Here is a 25,800-nt window from a genome sequence, read left to right as displayed (position 1 = left end):
AGCTAGGCAATGATAAAACTATCTCTGTTAGTCTCTTGTCTTGAAAACCCCAGCAGGGGTCATCATAAGTCATCTTGACAGCACTTTACATACACATAACTCGAACCAGTCAGCACTACTAAACATAAGAATTTATACTGAATCAAATCATTTGCCCATCAAGTTCGGTATTGTGTATTTAGACTGGCAGCAGCTGTCCAGCACCTCAGGAAGAGGTATTTTACATTACCTACTACTTAGTCCTTTGGGCTGGAAACACCAGGGGATTGAATGTAAGACCTTTTGTACACCAAGCAGATATTCTACCACTGAGCCACAACACCTCTGCAATTACCACTGTGTTTTGTACCAACTAAGCTGCTATATCTTCAAAGGTAGTCCCATGCAGAGTACATTCACAACTGGATTTTCCTACGTAGGCAACATAATCCAGTTGCTATAGCAAAATTGCAGTCTCCAACAATGTATGAATGTAGCCAAACTCTATGAGAATAAAAAAACGCACCCCACATTAACATGGCAAAGGAAAATTTAAGTGCACCAATAATACTGCGAAATGGGTTAAGTCAGTCAACAGTTAAGAAAGATTGGTTGCAATTCTCCAAACTTATTTCCTCTCATCACTGAGAAGAAAAAACTGATTCCTATAGAACTTACAAAGGATGAGATAAATGTTCTCCTGTCTCATTTGAAAATAGGAATTCACAGAAAGAAAATTATTTTCTTTCAAGGAGGCAGAAGAGCATTTGGATATAGAATCACAGTACACTGAATAGCTTGGTTTCCACATTGATCAAGAGTCCTGATTTACAAAGGACCCTTTGGAAGATGCTCCTCTGATGATATCACCTGCTGTGGAGAAAGCATTCATCTTGTAATGACCTGTAAACATATGCAAACAGCAAACATATTGCCATACTGCAAATATCCTCTAAAATGCAACAGAGGTGATCAACTCTTTAAGAGAATGGGTTGTGCAATCTTATTGTTGTAATACATTCCTGAAGCCAGAGTGCATTGAGTCATGGACTCTGTCATGAAGGGAGACAGCTACATCCCGAGGCCTGGATGCGAAAGTGCTCAGGGAGCCAACCATTATGACTGCATATCATGGAGTTCTGCTGGTATCCTGCTGCTATGGGCCAGCCTCACCCATATCACTCACCTCACAGTTACACTGAAAAAGTGCCTCAGGAGAAATATTGAGGTCATCAGCCAAAACAGCTGCCTAGGACTAAAATTCCTTCAGTCCATTTACAACCCATTGACTGTGATGGTCTTAGAAGACTGTAACTCTGCTTAAGATTTATTGTTAATTCTTTTAAAACAGCAGCAATGCCTTATTTACAAAGCCCTCCTGAGAACAAAAATTAGGTATAATAAAGATCAGAGCACAGTTACTTCAAACTCCAGAATGCAAGATTTTCTAAAGCAGTCACCAGGTAGTTGCAGTGCCCTCTGCAGAAAATTCCAGTCAGCACCCGGACTTGCTATGAGAACCAAGGACTAACCATATCTTTATGGATGAAATGCTATTTATTGAAAGGACCTCTTGTTCTCTGCTGCCACCACATGACTTTATATGGTAGTGGCAATCTGTTCTCCTGATTTTGAAGTATTAGCTAGCCACTTGTCTAATAATTTCTTTGGTAGAAACATGTGTATTGTTGACTATTATCTAGTCTTGTCAATTAATCCAATATGATGAAGACAATGCTGCAAATTAAAAGTTAATGTGCTTAAACCTCAAGTGCTAACATCAATTAAAACCAACTAAAATAATAACAACATAATAATATTTGATTTATATACTGCCCTTCAGGACAACTTAACATTCACTCAGAGTGGTTTACAAAGTGTGTCATTATTATCCCCTCAACAATCACCCTATGAGGTGGGTGGGGCTGAGAGAGCTCTGAAGAGCTGTGACTGACCCAAGGTCACCTAACTGGCTTCAAGTTCAAGCAAAGGAGAGGGGAATCAAACCCGGTTCTCCAGAATACAGTAGTGCTGCTCTTGACCATTACACCAAAACTAGCCACAACTTCAGGGCAAATGTCCCTGAAATTAAAAGACAGAGGTGTAAGGATGTTGATGGGTGTGGCACCGTGTATGTGTGCTTGGGCTGAGAAGCGGCCAGAAGTTAAGACCATAGCAGCCTCTTGGTAATGCAAAATCCAGTTAAGTTGAAGCACTGGGCCATCGCTAGGGGGGACCTGGAGCACTTCATCCCTTTAACTTCAGCAGAAATATAGGTAAAAAGAAGTAGGTCATAACCTCCACTCACAAACCATCAAAAGCACATGGGAAAAACTGCTGAAATGTTTGCAAGGTTGGGGCCTTCCTCATGTCCTTAGAAAGGAGCTGCGAACAAGAATGCCTGCACTTGAGCTAATATATTTTTCTCACTGATTTGAATGGAAGAACTGCTAAAAACCTGATTTAATGATCAGAGCTTCCTTGAGGGCTCATATGGTCCCACAGATACAAGGATCCCAGGCAATGAAACACTTTTCAGCACCTTGAGCTGAATGTGGAAGCAAATCATCAGCCAGCTATAATTCCTAAAATACTTAACCCCAGTCAACAGTTTAGCTGCCTTTCTCTGCTGCCCCCTCTCATACCACCCAAAATCATACAAGGCAGGATGTAGAGAAATTACTTTGGCAGTGCATCTGGAATAGATCCTAGCTGGGAGAATACAGCAAAGAAAGTGTCCTTTTTCTGTTGTGCAGCCTGAGATTCTTTCGAGGCAGGAAGCACCTCCATAGCCTTCTTTGGATCAATCCTGGCACTTGCATAAGAGACATGCACACACCTCTTCCTGCACTGCCCAGGATCCATGCTGTCCAGGAGGATCCAGAATTCTGGAGACCTCATCACAACCAACGAGGTAGGGCTGATCGTTAAGAGTCTGTGAACATGTCTAACTAGAGAACGTTGGAAAGACAAAATGGCAGAATATTCTATAAAGGCAAAATTAATGAATTATATAAATAAAAGACCGATTAAAGAATTTGAAAAGAAATGGAAAATTTACTATTCCTATTAAGGATAGAGATGGGAAATAAGATGCAGATTAATTTTGTTAATTCCATTATGGGTTGTGATTTGTAGAGGTTATAGAAATGTGTTTAAGTTTTTGATACATATAGATATTTATGCGATTTAATTTGATTAATACATAATAAAATTCCTTTTCATATAATATCCTATGTTATGATATAATTAGTTTTAGATGTAAGATAAATTTATTAGTATATCTTTTGAAAATACTTTAAAATACATTGTCTATTTTTTGAATCAGCAATCATAAAGAATATATAAGTTGTAAAAGTATTTTAATAAATAATGCTAAATCTTTTGCAGTTGGTATATAGTTGGTTTATCAAGATGGAGAGAAGAAATATTGTGTAGTGTTATTTGTCTGAAAGCTATATTTTAAATGTTATATAAATATTGCATTTTGATAGTTCTTGTAGTGTGTATCTAATTGTATTTTAATTGTAACTTTTGCTCACTTTCCCCTATTTCTTTCTGTACCCCTATATGTTGGGGGATAGGGGGAAGAGTCTGAGAACAAAAACTCCAGGCTTCAGTGGATTCTCAGTGAAATTGAACAAAAACTTGAAGCACCAAATGTTCTATGCTCTTAGAATCATGTGGTTCAACATGGTGTTAGACTCCACAGAATTATATCAAAATAAGAGTCTCTCTACACATCTGATAGGTGAAGAACACGTGTCAGGAGATGCAATGTTAGCTGGAAGGGTAGTTTAAAAAGACAAAGCCAGAGGCAGGGCAAAAGTTTTGTTATGCACTGGAGCTGTGTAAAGAGGCTGTGAAATGCCAGAAGGGAAAATTCAGCCTATTATAACCTCTCGAGATCCAAGCCCAGCTCTGGAAAGCAGCTCCAACCTGTTTACATTCCTCACTACCCTCTAGTTGCCATCCCACACAGTTTTAGACTGGAGAGGTGAAATTGACAGAGCCTTCAGGGAGGCCAAAATGAAATTAACAAACACTCTGAGGAGCAATGGCAGCTGGCCGTCTTTTAAAATTATGCTTCAGCGTCTTCCTACACTTCACCGGCCAAAGCTTCTGGTGTAGAGAGATTCTCAATGTTGTCTCAAATACAGGAAAAGATTCAACTACCCTGGCCTTCTACAGCTCCATCTAATTCCTTAACAATGCCTCTACAATTAATGTAGACTCTACAGTGGATTTAACCTATATAAACACTTAGCTGACATTCATTTTGTTTTAATATTGGCTAGTAAAACAGGGATGTCAGCTTCAGGTTGGGAAATTCCTGGAGATTTTGGGGGTGGAGCTTTGGAGAGGGCAGGGGGGGTTCAGCGGGGTATAATGTCATGGAGTCCACCCTCCAAAGCAGCCATTTTATCCAGGGGACTTGATCTTTGTTGCCGGGAGATGAGTTGTAATGCCAGGAGATCTCCAGCCACCCCCACCGAAGTGAGCTGCGGGAAGGCAAGGTAAAAATGCAATGTACAAAAGTATTCTGCACATGCACAGGGTCACTGAAACTCAAGAGGAACACAAAGTTTCTTCGGGACAGAGAAGATCCCACCAACGCCCTCAGCAAGCCTCTCGGCCCGCCCCTTCCAACCATGGCAACGGACGCTATTGCGATGCATGCTGGGCCGCAACAAAATGCAATAATAAAACTCTACGGGAGCTGATACGGGTCAGCCAATAGGCCGTGAGGAGTATTGTTGTCGTAGCCAATGACTGTTGCCGGGGAAGGGGTGGGCGTGGCGCCGGCCGCGGAGGAGGGAGGGCGTGGCCGGTCGTCTGAGCGGCACTTGAGGCTTGTTGCGGACGGAAGAGTGCTGGGCTTCTGAGCGCGCGCGCGTCTCCTCAGTTCGTTGCGCGACGGGGGAGCCGGAGGAGCGCGGAGTTGCCCACCTGCCCGTCCGCTCCATCAACATCCCTTCCCACCGTCCTCGGAAGCAGCCCAGCAACACACGGTGAGGGATGGCGCTGCTCTTTGGGCGAGGGTGCTCTCCGGCTGCGGCGGCTCCTCCTCGGTGGGGCCTGTCTGGCGAGTTCCGCGCCTCGTGAGGTTACGCAGCTGGGGAAGGCGCGGGAGGAGAGGCCGCTTTTCGTGTCAGTAGCGCACCTGAAGAAACGGTGGCCGGGCGCAGACTGCGTGGTGCTGTGCTGAGCGCTGTGCTTTTTGCCTTCCCCCATCTTTTGCAAGCAAAATCCGCCCCCTTCCCTCAGCACAAAAACAAAACATTTGTATACGCGCCATTCTGGTAGGCGTTATACGTATTCAGAACTAGAAAAAGGCAAGTCCCAGTATAGAATTTAGAATTTCTAAAAGAATACTGTTAGAACATTATTCTGGAAATTCTAAACCGCTGGCAAGGACTTTACCTTTTTCTCGTTTTGGATAATATGTATACCTGCCGCAACGGCGTGTATGCGAACATCCCGTTGTGTTAGGTGCTGTACATGCTGTAGGTGCTGTACATGCTGTAGGTGCTGGGAGCGGACTGTTTTAACCTGGTGAATGTTTTTAGATTTGGTAATCTTTAGCGATGTCGTTCACATCTTGTGTGTGTGATTGTAATGATCTTCGGCTATATGCTTTTGTATCTAAAAGAATAAGATGCAAATAGGGAACGGGAGGCGGAGGGGCAATTAAAACAGGCACAACCGCCTTGTCCGTGTATCAAGGAGGGGGCGTTTTAGGAAAGAGAGGCAGATGGAAGACCTTAAAGTGGCAGTGCAAGAATAGATGGAGCTGCCTTGAACCGACTCAGTCACCATCGCACAGTCTGACTTGCAGCAACGGTCTCCAGGGTTTTGGGCATAGGAAGGGATTTCCTGCTATCTGCATACCTTTTAATAGAAGGTGCTAGGGACAGTAGCATTGCTGTTCTGTTATGGTAGACTGTAAGAGCATCACGTGTTGTATTTCTTAGGCACTGTATGTAAACCAGGGACAGGTACAGGGGTGGGGTGGTATTATCAAGTGCCTAGCGTTGTGATAGGCAGAGGGGGAGATGGTATTATTAGTATGTGTAATGTTCCAAATGCCATCAATCTACTTAAAAGAACCTACCTACACCTTACTGCGGACTAAAACTGTTATTTGTTCAACATGGATGTTTGCATCACTTCATGCTTTGGAACCTTGAGACATAGGATAAAACATCTTCAAAATAGTAATAAATAAAAGGAACAGTTTTTGATGTAGTGCTGGTTGATGTACTTTTTATTGTTTTTCATTAACACAGTTTACAGACTCTTAATGATACACACAAAGAATGAGTGGTGATGGTGAATATAATGCTGATGATGGTGTTTGGGAGCCACATTTGGGAAGTCTCTGGAGAGAATGACAGAAATCTTAATATTCTGCCCTAATGTCTGTTTGCAATGAAGGGCAAATAGGAATTGGGAGCTGTGTGCTGAGGTTCTCCCCATGAAGGAAGTGAAACTGTTGGGATGAGAACACCCTGGATGCATAGTGACTTCTAATCTTAGTAATCGGAGAGGTTGTAAGTTTCTTCAGGTACTATGTAGTTACTGTATTTATAGTTCATTTTTCACACTGAGACTTAAAAGTGAATTACCCAGAATAAATTAACATTCCATACAGAGAGACATCTGATAAGTACAGTGTTCAGTCAATATAAGGAGCCATTAAAGAACAGCATACTAGCACAGGGATTAACAAAATTTGAGCAGGCATAGCATATTAGGTGTGATATAGTATATTCAGATTTGCATTCCCCATGTACTCCAATACAAGTGTCCAGAATGTTGGTGTGTTGTGTCAAGTGAGATTATAGGTATGGAAGGAAATAAATTTACTAAGCTTTTCAGAAACTCTTACAAGTAGTTCTAAATATTTTCTTTTACATTTTCCTGTGTTACCATCACCAATACCTAGAACAAATTTCAGTGTGTAGGATGTTTAACTGCTAAAGAACTAGATATGTTTCTGGAAATTCAAGTGAATAGTTCTGCTGGAACCTGTTATTTCTAATTCTTGTATGTTCTTTGTAGGCAACCATGAGTGATCGAAAGGCTGTGATCAAGAATGCAGATATGTCTGAGGAGATGCAGCAGGACTCTGTGGAGTGTGCTACACAGGCCCTGGAAAAATATAACATTGAGAAGGACATTGCTGCTCACATAAAGAAGGTACTTGATTATTGCTGTACACTGACATTTAGAATTTTTAGTACAAAGGAAATAATTCTGAGAAAAATCTGAGCTGAGAGAACAATATACAGTACAATCCTGTGTAGAGCAACTATAGCTTAAGTCAGTGGGTAACTGAACAAACAGCATAGGATTATTGTTAGTGGTTAGAGTACTGTAATGGTTACAGTGTTGGATTAGGATCAGGGAGACCTAGCTTTGAATCCCCACTCTGCCATGTGGGGCCTTGGGCCAGTCATTCACTCAGCCTGATCTGCCTCACAGGGTTGTGAGTGAAAAAATGAAGGTGAGGTGAACAATGTAAGCCACTTTGGGTCCCTGTTGGGGAGAAAAGCAGGGCATAAATGAAGTAATTATTTTAAAAACGCTATTAAGAGGCCTAGTTTGAATTAAATATGGTATGCTTTGAGAGCCTTAGGAGCACACTGGTTTGCCTAAAAATTTTCTGTAGCCTGGTCAAGTGGCTGGTCTAACAGCATGTCTTGCTGAGTGACTTCTAGAATGTTAATTAAACATCTTTAGTTGTCTTGAGTTTAGTACAACTTCTGAGGACATTGAAGCCGTACAGCACCATTGTTATGGTTACATCAGTGCAAGCGTGAAGACTTTAGCTATAGTTCCATAAAGGGTTGGGGTGGGAACGCACTACGAAATCTAAAAACAATCTTGGTATAGCTTTTAAAAATGTAGCAAGATACTGAAGTTGTTTGAATGATGTTGGTGACCATCTCCTTAAAGACCTAATGAACTGATTGCTGTTCTAGCAGTGAGATAAATGCCTTTACAGCTAGTTATACTAGTGTCAAACTGTAGACCAGCTCAGGACTTGGATGTTTGGCTTCAGCACAATTTATGAAAAGCAGTTTGTGTGGATTTTCATATATGCTTTAATTCTGAAAGTATGTCAGATGTAGGCAACTCCAAATCTCAGTGCAGAATATTCAGTTTCAGTGCATCAGTGATCACATTTTACCATAATAAATTGCTCTTGCGTTTCAAAATATATGTACTGAAATATGAATGAGAAACACTGGCTTTTGAAGCACTACAGGGGTATTCTCCTTTTTCAGAAAGAAACTCAGTAGGCCAAACCTAAATTTTAAATACTTTCTCATTCTATGGATTTACATAATAGTTCCTGAAACTTCAAGAATGGATAGTCATATATGACTGCATAAGCCTGTCTATATTGTATCTCTGCAAAAAGTCATTAGTTAATTTTCATGACTTGTTTTGGTGGCCTTGGAGAAAATGTTATATCCGTTGTTTTATCTTTGTAATTCTTAATGATTCCCTAACACTCTAAAAAAGGATTGAGATCTCACACAGACAAGTACAGGAGGTATTTTCACTTGTGTTTGAAATCTGGCCACTGCAGCAGTATGTGATGGCCACTAATTTGCAAAGCTTTCAAATGAAACTAGACAAACTGATTACAGGACTGTTAGCAGCTGCTGGACCTGATGGCTGAATCAACATATTCAGAGGCGGTGTAGCTGGGAGGCAACAAGCAGGGAAGGTAGAAAAGAGCAAGAGTCCAGGAGCACCTATAAGTAACAAAATTAGCAATAGGGTATGAGCTTTTGCGAGTCACAGCTCACTTCTTCAGATACCTGTCTATTTTTGTTACTTACAGGTGCTACTGGACTCTTGCTCTTTTCTGCTGCTACAAACGCAGCTACCTATCTTTTCCTATCTTATTGGAAAAGGTGGTTGTCAATACATTCTGCTTGTTGACTAGCATCTGACTTGTCACTGTAAGGATGCTGGATTATATGAACCTTGTGGGTGCAGCCTCTTAATGTCGTATTATACAGCAAGAACAAAAGTGGTGAATGCATTGGGTTATGATATAGTAAAAATACACTTCAAAAAGTGGTCAGTTGTTTGCAGTTGAAATACTTAAGTCAGTTGAAATATTTAGTCAGACATGTTTTTAAAAAAGCTGTTAACATCTATTGTACTAAGTTGTCTAGTGACTCTTTTTCAGGAGTTTGACAAGAAATACAACCCTACTTGGCACTGTATTGTGGGAAGAAACTTTGGCAGTTATGTGACTCACGAGACTAAACACTTCATCTACTTTTATCTGGGCCAAGTTGCGATTCTCCTCTTCAAATCCGGTTAGAACATGGGGTGGTTTTACCCAAACATGCATTTGATTACAAGACTGCACACTAATTCCAAATAGACTGAGGTCTTCAACCTTCCCCAGGGAACATACCTTGATCTTCAAGCCTTTTGTTGTTTTAATGGACAGGTACTCTTCTGTACCAGTTTGTGTTTTTGTTGTGGCCATAAAAAGTAGCAAAAAAATAATCTTGTATGTATTTTCTTTAAAAAAAAAGTTCCTTTTCTAATAAAATGATTGGACATGCACTCAAGCTTTCAGAGTTAAAACCCCATCTCACGTTTCCACTACCTTTTCATTTTCAATTTTAGTGAATGAGCTTGATTCTTGTAACACTTAATGACATGATGAATGTGCTGGGCTTACAGTTGAGCTATTGTAGCAGTTGGCAGTCTTTTACCAAATACTAGGTTTTCATATGTTGGCCAGGAATGCGGCAGGACAATAATTACATTTTATAGAGGTGTGGATATTCATTCTATAACATAATTGAGAAAGCGTGTTGCTGACGACTCACGTGGATTCCACAGCACAGGCATGCCCTAGCAGGAATGACAGGTGAGTCTCGGGCAACAGGGCTTGCTGATGAGGCTGGAGCAGGAGCGCGCCCCGCTTCCTGCTCCCCTCCCTCCCCGCCTCCAGCTGAACGGGGTGGAACTGGGTACCTGGCAGGTGAAGAAACACTCCATGCTGTCTGCTCCCCTCCCCCACTCGCTGTGCGCACCCTGCACCTGCCCCTCTACTCCGGCAAGACTTCTGCCTGCCTGTCTCACCTTCCCTGCTTTCTCCCTGCCCCCACCCACCCTCGCCGTGTGTGCCCCGTGCCTGCCACTCTACTGCAAGACTTCTGCCTGCCTGTCTCACCTTCCTTGCATTCTCCTCCCCACCCCCCGCTGCGTGCCCCCCACGCCTGCCCCCTACTGCTGCCAGACTTCTGCCTCTCTCACCTTCCATGCATTCTCCCTGCCCCTGCTGTGCGCGCCCAGCGCCTGCCCCTCTACTCCAGCAAGTCTTCTGCCTGCTTGTCTCACATTCCTTGCATTCTCCCCCCACCCCCGCCATGCCCACCTGCCTGCCCCCTACTCCTGCCAGACTTATGCCTGTCTCACCCCTGCATTCTCCCTGCCCCCCACGCACCTGCCCCTCTACTCCTGCAAGACTTCTGCCTGCCTGTCTCACCTTCCCTGCATTTTCCCTGCTGCGAGTGCCCGAGTGTGCCCCTACTCGTGTCAGACTTTTGCCTGCCTTCTCCCCTCCCCCATCCCACCTCTGGCAGCTCTGCCCGCCAGTCACCTGATTAGGCCGAACTGGGGCAGCTGGCAGGCGCATGAGGGCTATCCCTCCCGCTGCTCCAGCTCCCTCTGCCAGTCTAGTAGACCTGGCCTCCTTTTCTCTCAGAGACCAGGTCCACCTCCCCTTCCTTGGTTGATTCAATAGACCTGGCCTCTTGACCTATGGAGGCCAGGTCTACTTGCCATGGTTGTGCCGGCTGGGTAGATGTGGCTTTCATACTCCCACCTACCAAGTGGCACTCGCCACCTGCAGTGGCCCAATCTGGTGCCAACAAGGTCAGAACAGGCCTCTGCCATGTGCAGGAGCTTGCCATGGCACCCGCCCCCCCCCCATCGTGGTGCTAGGGAGGGGGCAATGCCTGGCTCACTTGCCCTACCCTTTCTAGCTCTCCCTGCCTGTGGTGCCCCAATCCGTCTCCAACGGGGCTGGAACAAGCCGCTGATGGTCATGGGCACCACCCCCCACCCCCCATTGCAGTGCTGGGGAGGGGGCAATGCATGGCCTGTCTGCCCTACCCTTTCTAGAGCCCGTTGTATTTTTTCCCCACAACGGGCTTTGTTTCTAGTCTTCAATAATTATGGAGATGTTCTTTATGCAAATGAGTTTGTATGCATGCTCTTCATTGATGTGGGGTTTGCTCTAGGTCCAACACTTGTATCTTTCGGTATGGCCTGTTTGACTGACCTACCAGCATGTCATTGGCATCAAAACAAGATGGAAGGGAGCTAAGTGTAATCCTGATCCTTCTCCCTGGTGAGGTGAGGTGTAAGCTTTAAATAAGTCCTCCCATCAAAGACTGCACATGAGATATATGTAGTCTACTGGTATATGTGTGCTAGATGACTTGATCAGCCACTGATTTTCCGTTGCAAGTACTAAGAACATGGTATTTGTGCTGCAGTTCTCAGCATTACCACAAGGAGTGAATTAGGTGACTTTCCTGTTCTTCCCATCACGGAGGGCCAGGATCCTGGGATTTCTTCACAGAGAGGCATGAATGTTGGTTAAGAGGAACTCAGGTTGCAAGTTGTTGATGCCAGAGCTATTAGAATCTGAATTCCATGTGTTATAATAGGTCTGTAGACAAAAATCTGCTTGTAAGCATGATTACTTGATGGTTTCCCAGCATGTGCATAGAATTGCACCACCTACACAAATTTACTGAAAATTCTTTTTACATTCCAGCCACCTGGGTGTTAAATATAGAAGTTGAGACAACTCTGAATTCAAATATACATTCACACAATGTTTCTTTAGATAAAACATTTATGGTTTAGTGTTTTGGTCAGAGGAGCTTAACTATTTGTTAGAAATTCTAATGTAATCAACGCCACATGCTTTGTAGGGTACACATTTTGAAGATGGATGGAACAGGCCATAGGTGAGCTCTAGTGCAAGGGCAGCTAATCTTGACATTCCCTCAGCCCTTTTAGTGCCAGGAACCTTAATGCCTGGGGTTGCGGCTATAATCCTATACAGGTCCTATGAGTTGAATGGCGACAGTGGGGAAGAGTCAAAAGAACTACCTCAGACTCTGTTCATACAAGAGGGAGTACTTTCACCTTCCCAGTCCCTGCTGCAGTTTCCTTATGTATGTGGCTATTATTCCATGTATGCCATTATTCTGTGTGGGCCCCATTATCCCAAGAAACTTTCCTGTGATCAGAACGGAGTGTTGGTAGTGGGAGCAGGGAAGAGCAGAGACTGTCCATGCTTTCTTCTGAGAGGTTGCAGAATTTGTCCTAGCATCTCTCACTGATTGGGTGGCAATTGTATAGTGCCTGCATTTAGTACAGCAGGCTATGGTTTGCATTAAGGAATCAGGGATGTCTGTGCCATGATATCCTGATGCAAGATACATTCCTTTAATTTTACACAGGTAATGCCCTACTACTTTTGTGTGTGAAATTACCTTCCAGTGTGAACTCTGATTTTATTCCTTCAACTCCCTCAATAAATGCTGCCTTGTGAGAATTCAATTTATTCTTTGATAGATGGCAACATAGACTCGGGAGCAGCCTTTTCTATCAGGCATTCCACATCAACTCCTATTTGTACTTGGGCCATAGGGTCTATGGAGGAACCTTTTGCATAAAAGCTAGACCTTGGACCTTGTCAAGTTTTACTCACATCAGTTTCTATCATCTGCCTTTCTCTTTCCCTTTGATCTAGGACATTCTTGCTTCCAGTGACCTCATTGTTTACAAAATGCACCTTGCTAGGGGCAGCAGGCTTTTAAGTCTTTCAGTTGTGCCCTTGTGCTGGCTGAGCTACAGCTGTGGCAGTTAAGCCAGCTTGCATTTACATTCTTTTATTCTCCCCTTGACTTTTTTTCAGGTCTCATACACCCTGTAAGCAATTTAACCAACTCTGATATGGGCTTTCCTGACACCCCCTCATTTTTTTTTACATTCTTTTCCTGATAATCATTACTAAAGTACTTGTTTCAATTAATATATGCATAGTGGACAGAATCCATTCACACTGGAAGACCCATTGGCTACTGAGGACACAGTAAAACACAGCACTGTCTAGCCAAAGTACATGTTTAATATATCTTTCCATGTTCAATTAGAATGATAGGCACACAGAAAAGTTAATTAAAAGTAGCCCGTCCACTCAAGTTAATGCAGGATGACAACCAATTCATGGAGCTGTTTGTGGTTAGACTGTAAACTGGGCTCCTACTTTTAAATTTGGGGGTGTAGGGGAACAGTACCTAATTAAAATTGGTTGTACACCTATTTTAATAGCATAGGCATACTGATGGCTAGATAACACTTTGCCTGTAGTAGTAAAACCCAGAGTTCTTTCCCTAGGCTGGAGTAGCCAAGAAACAAGGTGTAGAACGTGCCTTTAAATGGCAACTTTTAACATGTAAATTCTTTACTTGAACAGGTAGCTTTCGCCTTCAGCTAAAAGAGTGGTAATTATGGGCCAATCAATGAAGACTATGCTGCAGCTTGCTTAGCGGATCTGTAGGTTACCCAATGGAAGATTTTGAAGAATGTGTTTTATTGCTCAAAATAGCAGCCATGCTGCATCACAGTTGTTTCTCAACACACACATCCAAGCCCCTGAAATTATTTCTCATGTTTTCCCTAGATGGCCACACAGTAGTTCAAAGTGGAAAAGTATTAAATCCTATACCAGAACCCTCATCCCACCTACTTACACCAAAACTACTGAATAATAAAACTGCAGCACCTTGGTGGAATCTCTTATATTCTGATAGAAAGAAGTCCTCACCTCCCTGATAAGCTAAGCTGCTGCAAGCCTAAAGGACTGTATGCAGGGAGGGACAGGGAGAAAGAAGACTGCTTGGTCATAGTGGCAACTGCTAAAGTTACTAAGGGCCTCCTTGCATAAACATTGCCCTTCGCTTGCTATAAATCAGTAGAAAAAATTACCTGATCCACACCCAGCTTCTAAAAAAAAAAAAACTATTTCAGTTTTATTTAACTGTTTTGGAAGATTTTCACAGGCCTTGTGAAAAAAACTTACTCCGCAAGAAGGGGTATAGAGTCCTAGAGGGCATAGCTGCCATAATGGCTCCTCTGTTACATTGAAACGGTGTACCAAAAAAAGTTCAACATACAAATTTGCTTATCTGTTCCTACATAATTCTGGGCAAAGAGATGATACCTTGTTCAGTCATCATTACCTGTACACTTTCCTAAAGTTCTGAGGAACTGAATTCTGTATCCAGTACCTCATTTGTTGTATTTCTATGAAACACCCAGAGTCCCTTCCCTTTCACAACCCACCCATTCCATATTCAGCAGCCAAACACCTTTGGAACCTAATTTTCCTGGGGGCGGGGGGGGGGGAGGATTTAGTATAGAACAAACATAAGAGGGATGTGGCTGTCTGCCACAATCTTACAGGTGGGTGATTGGTAAATCCAGACCTTTGATTTGAACACTATTTTAATCTCATTTTCCACCTGCTACTACACTAACTGTAGTCTTAAACAGAGTTATTCCTGTCTAAACCCACTGAAGTCAATAGGTTTAGACTGGAGTAACTTTTGCTTAGGATTGTACTAAAAGATAGTTTGAAGAGCAGACAAATGAAGCTTTTGTTCTACAAATGAATAAAAAAATATCAGATATAAAAACTCAAGCCCCTTGTTCAAGAGATTAATGCAAGCCCTTGCATCATCACCAGGCAGGATGAAAAGATGCCCTAAATATGTACAGCTCCAATTAAAAAAACTCTCGAGACCTGAAGCACTGATTCTTCAGACAGATAATCTTTCATGAATCTGTTTTGATGGGGTTTGTATTCTCTGTCATGAAATGCTTTTCCTGAATGTCACAGTTTGAAGCCAGAGTGAATGGCTACGATGCCTGAACTCAAATTTCGATATTCCACTTTCATGAAGCCCACATCTTCCATCATCTCCTTGAATTCCTCCTGAAATGCAACAAGGGAGATTTAAGTGTCATATATGAATTCCTGAGTTTCTTATATGGGAGAAAATGTGATTTCTTACCTGGGTAAGAAAACACCTGATGCTTTCTACAAGGTACTGGTAGGATTTCCAGTCACCAGCAATCACCTCACCCAGCACAGGGATAACTTGGAAGCTATACAGATCATAGAGGCTGTAGAAGTAAAGGTTATAGGTTAATGCAAATATTTTCAGTCTTTGCACTGCAAGACAGGTACGTTTATGGTGGTACTCTTTTCAGCACCTATACATAGTCATATCTGAATCACTGTATGACACTTCCCCCCCCCTCACTTTCTCAGAGTCATCTTATAGCACTGAGTAGAAAGACACCTACAGTCCAAAACAGATTGCAAGGACAATTTGAACATCCAGGCCAACTGACTGAGTTAACAGAAGATAGACTAAATGGAATGATAACAAACATTTATTCCAGCTGAAGCTGCATGTGGCTGTCTTGAGTAGTATATTGTGGAACCAAGGTAACAGAGCTCTTTCCAACCACCTTATGTCTAAATTCCTGAAACAGGGTGACTTGACTTTGCTGCAGTCTGCATGTTTTCTACTTTGAACTGAACTAGGACCTTATAGTACTGACAAGGAGCATCCTTTAAACATCCTGACTTCTAAAAGAACCATTGTTTTGATAGCTGTTATCATTGCCAAAGGGCTCTCAATACTGGGGTTGTTTTCTTCTAACCTGGAATTAGTGAATGTTCTACACAGGCAAGGTGGTTCTTTGGCCAAATTCAGCATAATGCCCAAGAAGAAAGTCTGTTTCCTTCAGCTCATTGGAAGCATATTTATCATCTTTTTGCCCCAATCCGGTTAATCAAAACCCAATTACTGGTTGATACTGGATGTATGGTCAGTTTGTGTGTTTATTTGGATGACATGGCCAAGAGTGTGTGGCCCCATTTACCTTGTTTCAAGAGACTAGCAGTTAACAGCCTAAAAACATTTTTCTAAGTGTAAGACCAACTTGAGTATTATTCTGAGTAGAGCTGCTTAGGATTGCTCTCTAGATCACAACGTATCTAAGCCTACCATGCGGGTCATTTAGAGCCTGTATTATACTAGCCTATGAGAATTCAGGTAACTAGTCTCCTGTGGGTACTACGGCTCATATGATGGGGGAGAGACACCGTATCTGTTGCTTTTGAGTAAAGCTAGTTATCCAATGAGCTCTTAAAGGCTGTAATTTGGACTTTGTTTTGGTTTTACAGACACCTGATGAAGGTGTGATTTCATTTCATAAGATAATGCTTTGTTGAAAAGAAGATGCTGTGAAGGTACCATTAGAATTTTGGTCTGAGAGTCCACCCTGAAATAGCACTGCTTTATATGTTCCAAAGGATCCAGAATACCCACAAGAAACTGGGGAGAAAAAGAAATTCCTTAATATCAATTTCTATTAAACATGACTGCTACAACCACTTATTTTAAGGCTTCTTCCTTGGTTTGCTATGTTTGGCACTTTTTTCTTTACAGGATAAAGGGTCTGCTTTTCCAGTCTAAACCCTGCTTCCTGTCCTAAGGGGAGTACAAGAATTGCTTGCAGGGAGTTCTCTCTTTTTTTACTGTGTGTATTTTGTTTTGTTTTTAACTGTTCTTTGACCTTCCCCAAACTTTTGGGAAGGGGTAGGACAGAAACTGCACTAGGTAAACAAATAGAAATAGTAATTTCTTGTGACCTCGACATTTTACCGTTTGCTCAAGGTAAGTAGCTCTGTTAATGTGTAGTGGTAGAACAAAATTAGTCCAGTACACCTGGATAGCCCAGGTGAGCCTGATCTCAGAAGCTAAGCAGGGTTGGCCTTGGTTAGTAATTGGATAGGAGACCTCCAACAAAGACTCGGGTTGCAGAGGCAGGCAATGGCAAACCACCTCTGATAGTCTCTTGCTGTGAAAACCCCAGCAGGGCTCACCATAAGTCAACTCTGACTTGAGGGTACTCTCCACCACTAGCATCTTAGAGGACAACAAAATGTTCCAGGGTATAAGCTTTCATGGGCCAATGCTGTATCTGACAAAATGAGCTTTGACTCACAAAAGCTAATACCACAGAAAAATTTGTTGCATCTTTAAGGTGCTATTAGACTCTAATATTAGTTAAGTAATGAAAAATTAGAAGAAACATAATCCAACCTGGAAAGCAGGGAATTGTTGACATGACTGAATTCGAGACACAAAAACCGTCCTCCTGGTTTCAAGACACGATAAGCTTCCTGTAGTGCCTAAAGCAAGACAGATAAATACATAGGAAGTTTGTTCTGAATCAGTGATTCTTAACTGGGGACTGATGAAGCCCACCCCTCCCTCGGGGGCATGTAAAATTTTAGGCATCTAGCAGCCAGTGGAGGAGAGTTTTAATAATGTTCATCCATTTCAAGAATAAAATTCCAGCATTTACCTCAAGACTCTTAAAGAATGTCACACAGCAAAAAGGACTTGAACCAAACATTAGGGGGTTAGCAACTGGCATCAAGTACAAAGTTCTTAATGAATCAACATAGAGAGTTATTTTTAGCCAAAATAAATTTTGGTAGCCTTGGAGAGGAAAATGGGTAAGTAGAAGACTATTGTAGAAGTAGCCTGCCGATGCGGGAAGGGTGGAATAGAAATCAAATAAATAAATAAATATCGGTCCCTGAATTCTTTCTGCTGTTCTTAGATCTATGGTATATTCAATAAGAAAACTATGCTGCTTGGCATGCCATTCTGGAAACCAGTTTATACATTTTCCTTGGTAAGGATAAAGTTTCAGCACTACCTGACAAAAGTTCTCATCTGAACGTCAGTAGTAAAGCTAAATCAGGATATTTCCAGGAACTCCTCTTACTTCTTTTGGTGGGCAATTTCCAGAGGGAGGGTTACTGTTTAATTGGGTCTTTTGGTAGACCAATAATTGCCTCTGGCATCACTGAGTTATCAGATCAAGTTTTTCATAGGTCTTTGCAAGGGTCTGGCCTATTAATACTAATTGTTTAGCTAGATAGTCCAGGATTTCTACTTTATTTAATTCTGGTCCTTCATTTCCTGGCAATGAAATTTGAAGGTCACTAAAATTTGTTGATTCCTTCTGACCTTCGCCTAATAGTGAGTATTGTAAATTAAAGATTGGGGGCAGCCCTGCCTCCTCAGACAAACATTGATATCTACTTGTCTGTTTGGTGTGGTTTAGTAATCCCTCCGGGAAAAAATCTTCCATTTGTTTGGTGCAGGGGGTGGGAGCATCATTAAACGGGCAGCCCCGTTTCTTTCCCAGTTACTGTATTAAAGTTCTGAACTTGATTTTGCTCAGTAAGACAAATTAAAATTTAATATAGTAGCACACAGGTAACATAGAATTCTGTCTCTAATTTATCACAATGCAGCTGTATAAATACTAGCAGCTGAGTAATTAGGATATAACGAGGTCTTACTAATCAAGCTGGCTACGCCCTGGTGTTCTTGTTCACTTCCTTTCCCTAACGCTCAGCCAAGTTAAAGTAAATAAATAAAATAAATATGTAAAAATAAATATGTAAACATAAAATAGTAAAATGAAACACACTGAATTTAGGCTGAGGGAGAAAGCAAAATGCCTTTACAGAAGGAGGCAGAGCTCATATACCTTGCAGTAAACTGAAGCATCCACCACAGATGTTAATCAGTCAGGCAAAATAAAATATAGATAGAATAAATATAAAATTAAAATGTAAGTAGAAAGGAAATGTTTGTCACTTAGAGTAACTAAAAAGCAAAACAGTTCCTCTCCAGCCAACCAACCCAGTTCACAAAATAAGTCTAGCTTGTCTCAGAGGGAGAAGGGTTGGGGAGTAATTATTTAAGCCAAACAAGGTCGGCTACTTCCAAAACAAAAGTTAAATACCATGAAGCTAAAGTCTCTAAAGAGTCTAAAGAATTTCTAAAGAAAATAAAGCTAAGAACTAAGACATTTAGCAACTGATCAAAATCTATCAGAGCAGCAGCCACACACTGCTAGAATGCCTTACTGAATTATATCAGTATAATTCCGAAGTCCCCAATCTTTTTGAGCCTGCAAACACCTTTGGAATTGTGACACAGGTGCAACCATAAAATGGCTGCCACAGGAGGTAGAGCCAATCACAAAATGTCAGGGACTGAAGTTATCCATAACTCTTAATATTGACTCTTCAACGTTTTAGGCAGAAGCTCCGCTTCACTGGACACCTTTTAAAACAAATATATTGAGAAGATCTTCGTACTCTGGTCACTGCTGCCACTAAAGCATTGTTTTTAAAAATCTGCACAGCCAATAAGATCTCCAATGGCCAAGAGAAGCCCTGTTGGGCAAAAGCCTTATCTAGGCCACCCGCTTTCTCAAAACACTTGATGTGTGCCATGAAAGGTGTCTGTGGGTGCCATGGCATCCACGGGCACCATGTTGGGGACCTCAATGTATGCATATATAAAGAATATACCTTGCTTAATAAAGCTATTTTGTCTGCAAAGCTGTTTTTACATCTGTCTTTGTATTGGTTAACATTTGATGTGACATACTTGATGGCCTATAGTAATTCTTAACCTTTAATACACTGCTATAAAGCTTTGCATAGTTTCCTTTGGAGCTCAGAATATCAATATTTGGGGGAAATTTTAATCAGTTTACTATAACCGTGGGCTAGTTTTACGAATCACCAACTTGAGTGAGAGTGCACATGCACACACATACTATTTTCAAAGTGGACACCTATCCATCTTCCTTCTTCATGTAATACAGCACTATCTATCATTGTCATCTAGCAAGAGAACTCCTAGTGGCTAAATAGACTCTCCCAGGTAAGAACAATATACCTCTTCATACCAAATGGTGGGACAAACAACAAGAACGCCAGCACAGTTAAACTCCCAGGGGCATGTCTGGCTACTGCTGGAAACAAAATACTGAACTAGATGGACTTTGCTCTGATCCAACAGGATTCTTTTTGTTCCACCCATTAGTATCCACACTCACCTGGTCAATATGAGTTACGTTCCGGATACCAAAGGCAATTGTGTAAACATCAAAATTGTCATCCTGAAAGGGCAGTTCTTCTGCATTCCCAAGCACCCAGGACAATCCTTTGAAAGAATGTGGAAGGAACTGCTCAGTGTCACATTCCAAAGTACTTTAAGAAAGATCCTCTCAACAAAGACAGTCTTGTATGAATTGTCAGAGACACTTGATCAACTATTGGTTGCGGTGTTCTCAACTGGATGGCTTTCTTCTCTTGCTTCTTGCTTCCAGCATGCCAAGAGTGCAACCTGAGAGTAGGCACATCCAGCAAAGCATTCTTACAGATGCTGATGAAGAACACTTAAAATCATGCCTGAGTCCCCCCCCTTTTTTTCTTGTTTTGTAGCATCCAACATGATGAATAGTGTTGGAGAACTTGAAAGCTTGCATACCATAGTGTATTCTTTTTGATAGGTCTTAATAAAAAGTATTATTACATGGCTTTTGATTTTTGGAGTTTGCTATGAATCAAGAAGTATACCAGCTTTTCACATCTTCTATGAAGCAATTCATGAGTCTCTCTGCACATGCTTGAAAGCAGCTAATCTAATCACCATAGCAGATTACAGACTTCACTGTGCACAGTGCTATGTGATAGGATGATAAACCATCCTGAGCTTTCCTTCCATCTTGCAAAGCTCTCCATAGTTACACCTCCCAATAATATTATTGTGCCTACCTGAGTGTGGCAATTCTTCAGGCCAACCCCTTGGTATTACTATCCTTAAAAAACTATTTCTGATTTAATTCTCTCAAGGTTTGCAGAAGGACTGCATCACTTTGTCAGCAGATCCCTTTTACTGCAGTGAGGAGGAGGAATAAGATGAAATTGCTTCCAACTCTTCCTGTTGCTGAGGCAGCTAATGTGTAGGAGCGAGTTCTCCGATAGCATAAAAAGGTGGGGTGATTTTGCTGCATTCCCCCTCTTCACAGCAGTTCCTCATGCCTTGTTGCATTTTGTCCAATAGTCTCCCTTGATCTTCTGACTTTTCAGAGGTCTTAGGGGGCTGCTGGAGGGCAGAGAAGGCAGGGAAAAGTCTACTGCTGCAAGTGCCTTGAGCTCATGTTTCATAGGATCCAATCAGATGACTACGCATACATGCATGCAGTTTGCTGTAGTTCAAACCCCTTTGCAGAAGTTACAGTCCATTACCTTCAGAATAACCAAGACGTTGAGATTTCTGCTTTCCAACTTTCAGCATTTCTTTATTAATGTCACAGACCACCACATGGGAGTCCCCCAATGATTTTTGCTCCTCTTCCTGGTAAAGTTTGGTAATTTCCTGCCATGATAAATTCTGATGTGTTCTCAGCTTCTGTCGGACCTGATGCTCTCGCTGGGAACGAACATAATTTATAAATCGAAAGGCGATGTCACCTGCATTTGTTTTGAAAGGAAGATTCACAATGTAGGATCTCCCCTGAAATTAAACGTCCAAGCATTTAAGGACACAGAATGGAAAGCTTATCATGAATTACTTATCACTTATGAATTTCCCCTTTTGGGTAGTCCTAAGGAAGGGGCAGTATCAATAATGACAGGAGTTACTTCCCATTACTGAAGACTGCCCCACCCTGGACCATCGGAGAAGCACAAATCTAGACAATTATGCATTTGTTCATTTGCTTATTCATTCACTCCAATTTATACCCTGCCCCATTCCAAAGATTATGATGAACAACCAATATTTTAACAACTCAGAAACTGCACATTGTTCAGAATGTTGCAATTTGGTTCCTGACAGGTTATATTGAAGCCAGTATTGTGGCGGTAGTAGGTAAAGGTAGTCCCCTGTGCAAGCACCGAGTCATTACTGACCCATGGGGGGACGTCATATCACGACGGCAGACTTTTTACGGGGTGGTTTGCCATTGCCTGCCCCAGTCATCTACACTTTATTACCCCCAGGAAACTGGGTACTCATTTTACCGACCTCGGAAGGATGGAAGGCTGAGTCAACCTTGAGCCAGCTACTTGAACCTGGCTTCTACCAGGATCAAAGTCAGGTTGCGAGCAGAACTTGGGCTGCAGTACTGCCACTTACCACTCTGCGCCATGGGGCTGGATGAATTTTCAGTCTCAGTTCATTGTGATGATTTTAGCTTTCCTGCCTGAGGTCATGAGAACTCCTGGATTAGGAAACTCCACAGCTATTCCAGCTCCATGGCTGTTTGATTCTACAAATGGCCCTAGTGTTCCTTATACTCTTTGTTTAACCCACAAACTGACTCAACAAACCTAATATAGTTAGCTTGCTAGTTGTAATTGCATTTTTTATTGCTTCTACAATACCATCAGAGAAACCACTAAATGTATTTAAAGAGATTCTCATCCTAGCAAACACACTGGAATTCAAGATTTTCTAATGTGTCAGTTTTTTTAAACTGGGATAGTCTGTACAGCATATTTTATAGTTAAAAGTTGCATATGCAATATGTACAAAATGAACTTGTTTTAGTTATAAAGCTAGTTTATCAGTCTCGGCAGTCTGCAGTGACCATGAGAAAAACATCTTCAATTTACATACGGTTTCAAGCTAAGACCCACTGCTCCTTAATAAACGTAGGACTCTTCTTAGGCTTACCTGTCCCTCCAGCGACATCAAGCAACTGGGTTCCTGGATATGGGTTCATATGGTGCAGGAAGATGTCTTTCCAGATTCGATGGATCCCCAGACTCATTGCATCATTCATTATATCATACTTCTTAGCCACATTTTCAAATATTTGGTTAACTGAAATGGATTTTTTTTCAGATGATAAAATGTCAGACTAAACAAGTCCCACTCTAATCTAAAACACTGTTACATTGGATCCTATTCCTCCTTTCTACTAACAATAGAAACTCTTGCAGATGCAGGGACAATTTCAACCACTTCTTCAAGTAGCTGCCCATTTTGCATGGGTTCCACAAAGGGCCCAAATTTCCTGCACTGTGGCTGCCAGAAGGCAGGAAAGAGATATGCCTGCCAGCACCTTCCAACCATGCTGTGTAGGATCCAACCCATTGCTCACACTGCTAAATACAAACAAAGCAGATCTCTTTCCTTCACACAAAAATACTAACTTGATAGGAAGTCTGCCCCTTTCTTCCAGCATCTCATCTTCATCAGATATCACCAAAACCACATTTTCTGTGAAATTTCTTGCTCAGTTCTTACTGAAACAAAGCCTACATATGCATGATTGCATTTGTCCATATTCTTCCCTTAGCCTCGTCTCTGCATTCCTTCCTCCATCTACTGCCTTTGTTTACTTCATTTATACCTCGTCTTTCTCTCCAATGGAGACCCCAAGTTGCAACATTCTCCTGTTCACAATAAACCTATGAGGTGGGCTAGGCTGAGTATGCGTGTGCCTAGCCCAAAGTCACCCAGCAAACTTATGTGGCAGAGTGGGGAATTCAAACTTGGGTCTCCCCCATCCAGTATTCTGACAATTTAACCACTACATCTCCTCAGGGTACCGGCCTAGACTGTTGCCTTATACAATTCTGTAAAGCTTCATAAGAGATCTGAAAAAACTTTGACCACTTAAGAAATAAAATTTAAAATAAAACTAGTAAGAGTAGCAGCCCTCTAAAGAACCATCTTTGAGTTGCCTACTCCGAGTTGGGAAATTTCAGATCTGGGGAATGGAATTTGGGAAGGGCATGATTTAGGGAAGGGAGGGACCTCTGGAGACCATAATGCCTCAAAAGCAGCCATTTTTTTCCAGGGCAACTGATCTTTGTGGTCTGGAGATCAGTTGTAATTCTGGGAAATCTCCAGCTTCCACCTGGAGGTTGGCAAGCCTAGGGGCAGGCGTTTCCCCAGCAGTCACACAGCCCAGCTCTCACCCTTCTCTCCCTTCTCCGCCTCAGTCACAGTCTGGAACCCAAAGCTCGTCCTCGCGTCGGCTGCCGCGCGCCTCCCTCCGCTGCACAGCTGCCGCCCCCACCCGAGTAGCCACCTTGGTTCGCAGCGACCTCGCAGCGCTCGGCAAGAAGCGGCCGCTATGGACGCAGCCATCTTTGACTCGCGCAGCCTCAATGACATTCCCTCTGCCATTACAGGGCCCCGAAAGGGTGAGGAGCGCATGCGCACTCACCCGAGTTCCCTTTTCGCGTATGCCGCCGGGATCTTTTAAAGCGGTTCCTCAGTCTGCTGGCACGTTTGCGGGAATACTGTTGACTGGCTGTTCCTGCTGAACGCCCTGTCTTGGGGAGATACCTTGTCTCGCGAAGGGGCAAATTCTGAACATGCCGATTCCTCAGTTTAGGGATTCTTATTTTTCTCATCGGAAATCTCTCTTGAAGTCAGAGCGGTTCACTTTCAGGCAAATACGTCTAGAATGGGGATATGCAGCTGCAGTTCCAAGCAGGTTTACTTTGAAGTAAGTGCCATTGAATTAATTCTGAGTAGTGATGTTTCAGATGTAAAGTTTCAGGAAATTTTGAAGCCCCGGGGGGGAAACCCGGAATTTGGGGGGGGGGAGGATTAAAATATATCAAACCTAAACTGATTTAACAACATAATAGGCATAGTTTATATTTTAGTTAGTATATAAAAGTGTACAATTCAGCAGACTATGAAATTTCAAAGAATAAATATCTTCATTTTCTATAAGAAAACTTGCAAGGATATCCAATGCGTGAGAGTTTCAAACTGTTGCACCCTATGCTTCTATAGCGCATGTAGCTCAAATTTTTGCCAACTGAGAGGTAGGAATAAATAAAAACTGAAGTCTGAAAACGATTTCTGGAGTAAGCAAATGAAAGTATTGTTTGGACAGAAACTCTTTAATAGAACCACAATAAGTATGGCTGTCAGGTTATTTTGATAGTAAGCTATATGACATTGAAAATACTTTTAGGCAGATAGCTGTGTTGGGTTGCAGTAGAACAGAAGGATTTCAGTGGCATTTAAGAGACCAGCAAGATTTTCAGAATGTAAGCTTTCGAGAGTCAGAGCTCCCTTCTTCAGACACCTACTTGTGTCTGAAAATCTTGTTGGTCTGTAAGATTCCACTGGACTTAATCTTGCTAGTGACAATACTGAATACTTTAATAATGTACTAAACACATTGCATTAAACACATTATTGCATATTCATCATAACCAAATTTATTTACATCTAAACAAGTTTTTGCTGTATATGTATAAGTGCTTTTTAAAAGTGCTCTCTAAAATTTCTCAGCAATCTGAATAGTCCTGAGTAGGCTGACGTTGGAGGTTAAGATCACGGCTAGTAATTGGATGAGAGACCAAGGAACACTTTGCTATGCAAAGTCAGTCAATGGCAAAACCACCTTTGCTTGTATCTTATCTTGAAAACCCCATGAGGGGTTACACTTAGGAAGTAATCTAAGCAGGTCTACTCAGAAGTAAGTCCAATTTTATTATTTGATGCTTACTCCCAGGAAAATACTCTTAGAATTGAAGACTTTGTGGGGGTTGCTTCTTAGTATATGCAGGGAAAGATGGTTACGCCATCTTCTGAGGATCTTATAAATGTATTATGTTAACATCAGACATAATAGCTGTCATTTATTTATTGGCGCTCTCTCTAAAAATGCACACTGTGAGCTTAAGAAGCAGCTCACAATGATTCAAAACAATAAGAATAAACTAGCAAGTAAAAATTAATAAATACAACATGTACTAAAAACTATAGTGTCACATCATATGTAATAAAATCAGAACAATAGGAGTAA

The 25,800-nt window shown here is 41.9% G+C and overlaps 2 protein-coding genes across 2 annotated transcripts; one reads left to right on the top strand and one right to left on the bottom strand.

Annotated features, from left to right (window-relative positions):
- Positions 1 to 4,807: 4,807 nt before the first annotated feature.
- On the top strand, positions 4,808 to 9,582 carry DYNLL1 (dynein light chain LC8-type 1). The gene is made up of 3 exons (XM_054996960.1): positions 4,808 to 4,991; positions 7,045 to 7,182; positions 9,194 to 9,582. Exons 2-3 carry the CDS (start codon positions 7,051 to 7,053, stop codon positions 9,329 to 9,331), a joined length of 270 nt encoding a protein of 89 aa, XP_054852935.1. The 5' UTR covers positions 4,808 to 4,991; positions 7,045 to 7,050; the 3' UTR covers positions 9,332 to 9,582.
- Positions 9,583 to 13,155: 3,573 nt separating this feature from the next.
- COQ5 (coenzyme Q5, methyltransferase) lies at positions 13,156 to 24,146 on the bottom strand. The gene is made up of 7 exons (XM_054995748.1): positions 23,945 to 24,146; positions 22,692 to 22,841; positions 21,260 to 21,484; positions 20,065 to 20,171; positions 17,232 to 17,320; positions 15,126 to 15,237; positions 13,156 to 15,046 (listed from the first exon to the last, which is right to left on the bottom strand). The coding sequence occupies exons 1-7, from the start codon at positions 24,141 to 24,143 to the stop codon at positions 14,945 to 14,947; spliced, it is 984 nt and encodes a 327-aa protein (XP_054851723.1). The 5' UTR covers positions 24,144 to 24,146; the 3' UTR covers positions 13,156 to 14,944.
- Between the last annotated feature and the right edge of the window lie 1,654 nt (positions 24,147 to 25,800).

This window comes from Eublepharis macularius, chromosome 13, assembly GCF_028583425.1.
Source record: "Eublepharis macularius isolate TG4126 chromosome 13, MPM_Emac_v1.0, whole genome shotgun sequence".
NCBI classification, from domain to species: domain Eukaryota; kingdom Metazoa; phylum Chordata; class Lepidosauria; order Squamata; family Eublepharidae; genus Eublepharis; species Eublepharis macularius.
The sequence above is the reverse complement of the archived record's forward strand: the minus strand, read 5'-3'. Positions and strand labels throughout refer to the sequence as shown.

Coding starts and splice junctions, on each gene's coding strand:
- COQ5 (XM_054995748.1), bottom strand. CDS start 24,143: ATGTCATTGAGGCTGCGCGAGTCAAAGATGGCTGCGTCCATAGCGGCC. Junction 20,172..21,259: donor ACGTCTTGGTTATTCTGAAG/GTAATGGACTGT, acceptor ATTCTTTCAAAG/GATTGTCCTGGGTGCTTGGG. Junction 17,321..20,064: donor ACGTAACTCATATTGACCAG/GTGAGTGTGGAT, acceptor GTCTTGCTTTAG/GCACTACAGGAAGCTTATCG.
- DYNLL1 (XM_054996960.1), top strand. CDS start 7,051: ATGAGTGATCGAAAGGCTGTGATCAAGAATGCAGATATGTCTGAGGAG. Junction 7,183..9,193: donor TTGCTGCTCACATAAAGAAG/GTACTTGATTAT, acceptor ACTCTTTTTCAG/GAGTTTGACAAGAAATACAA.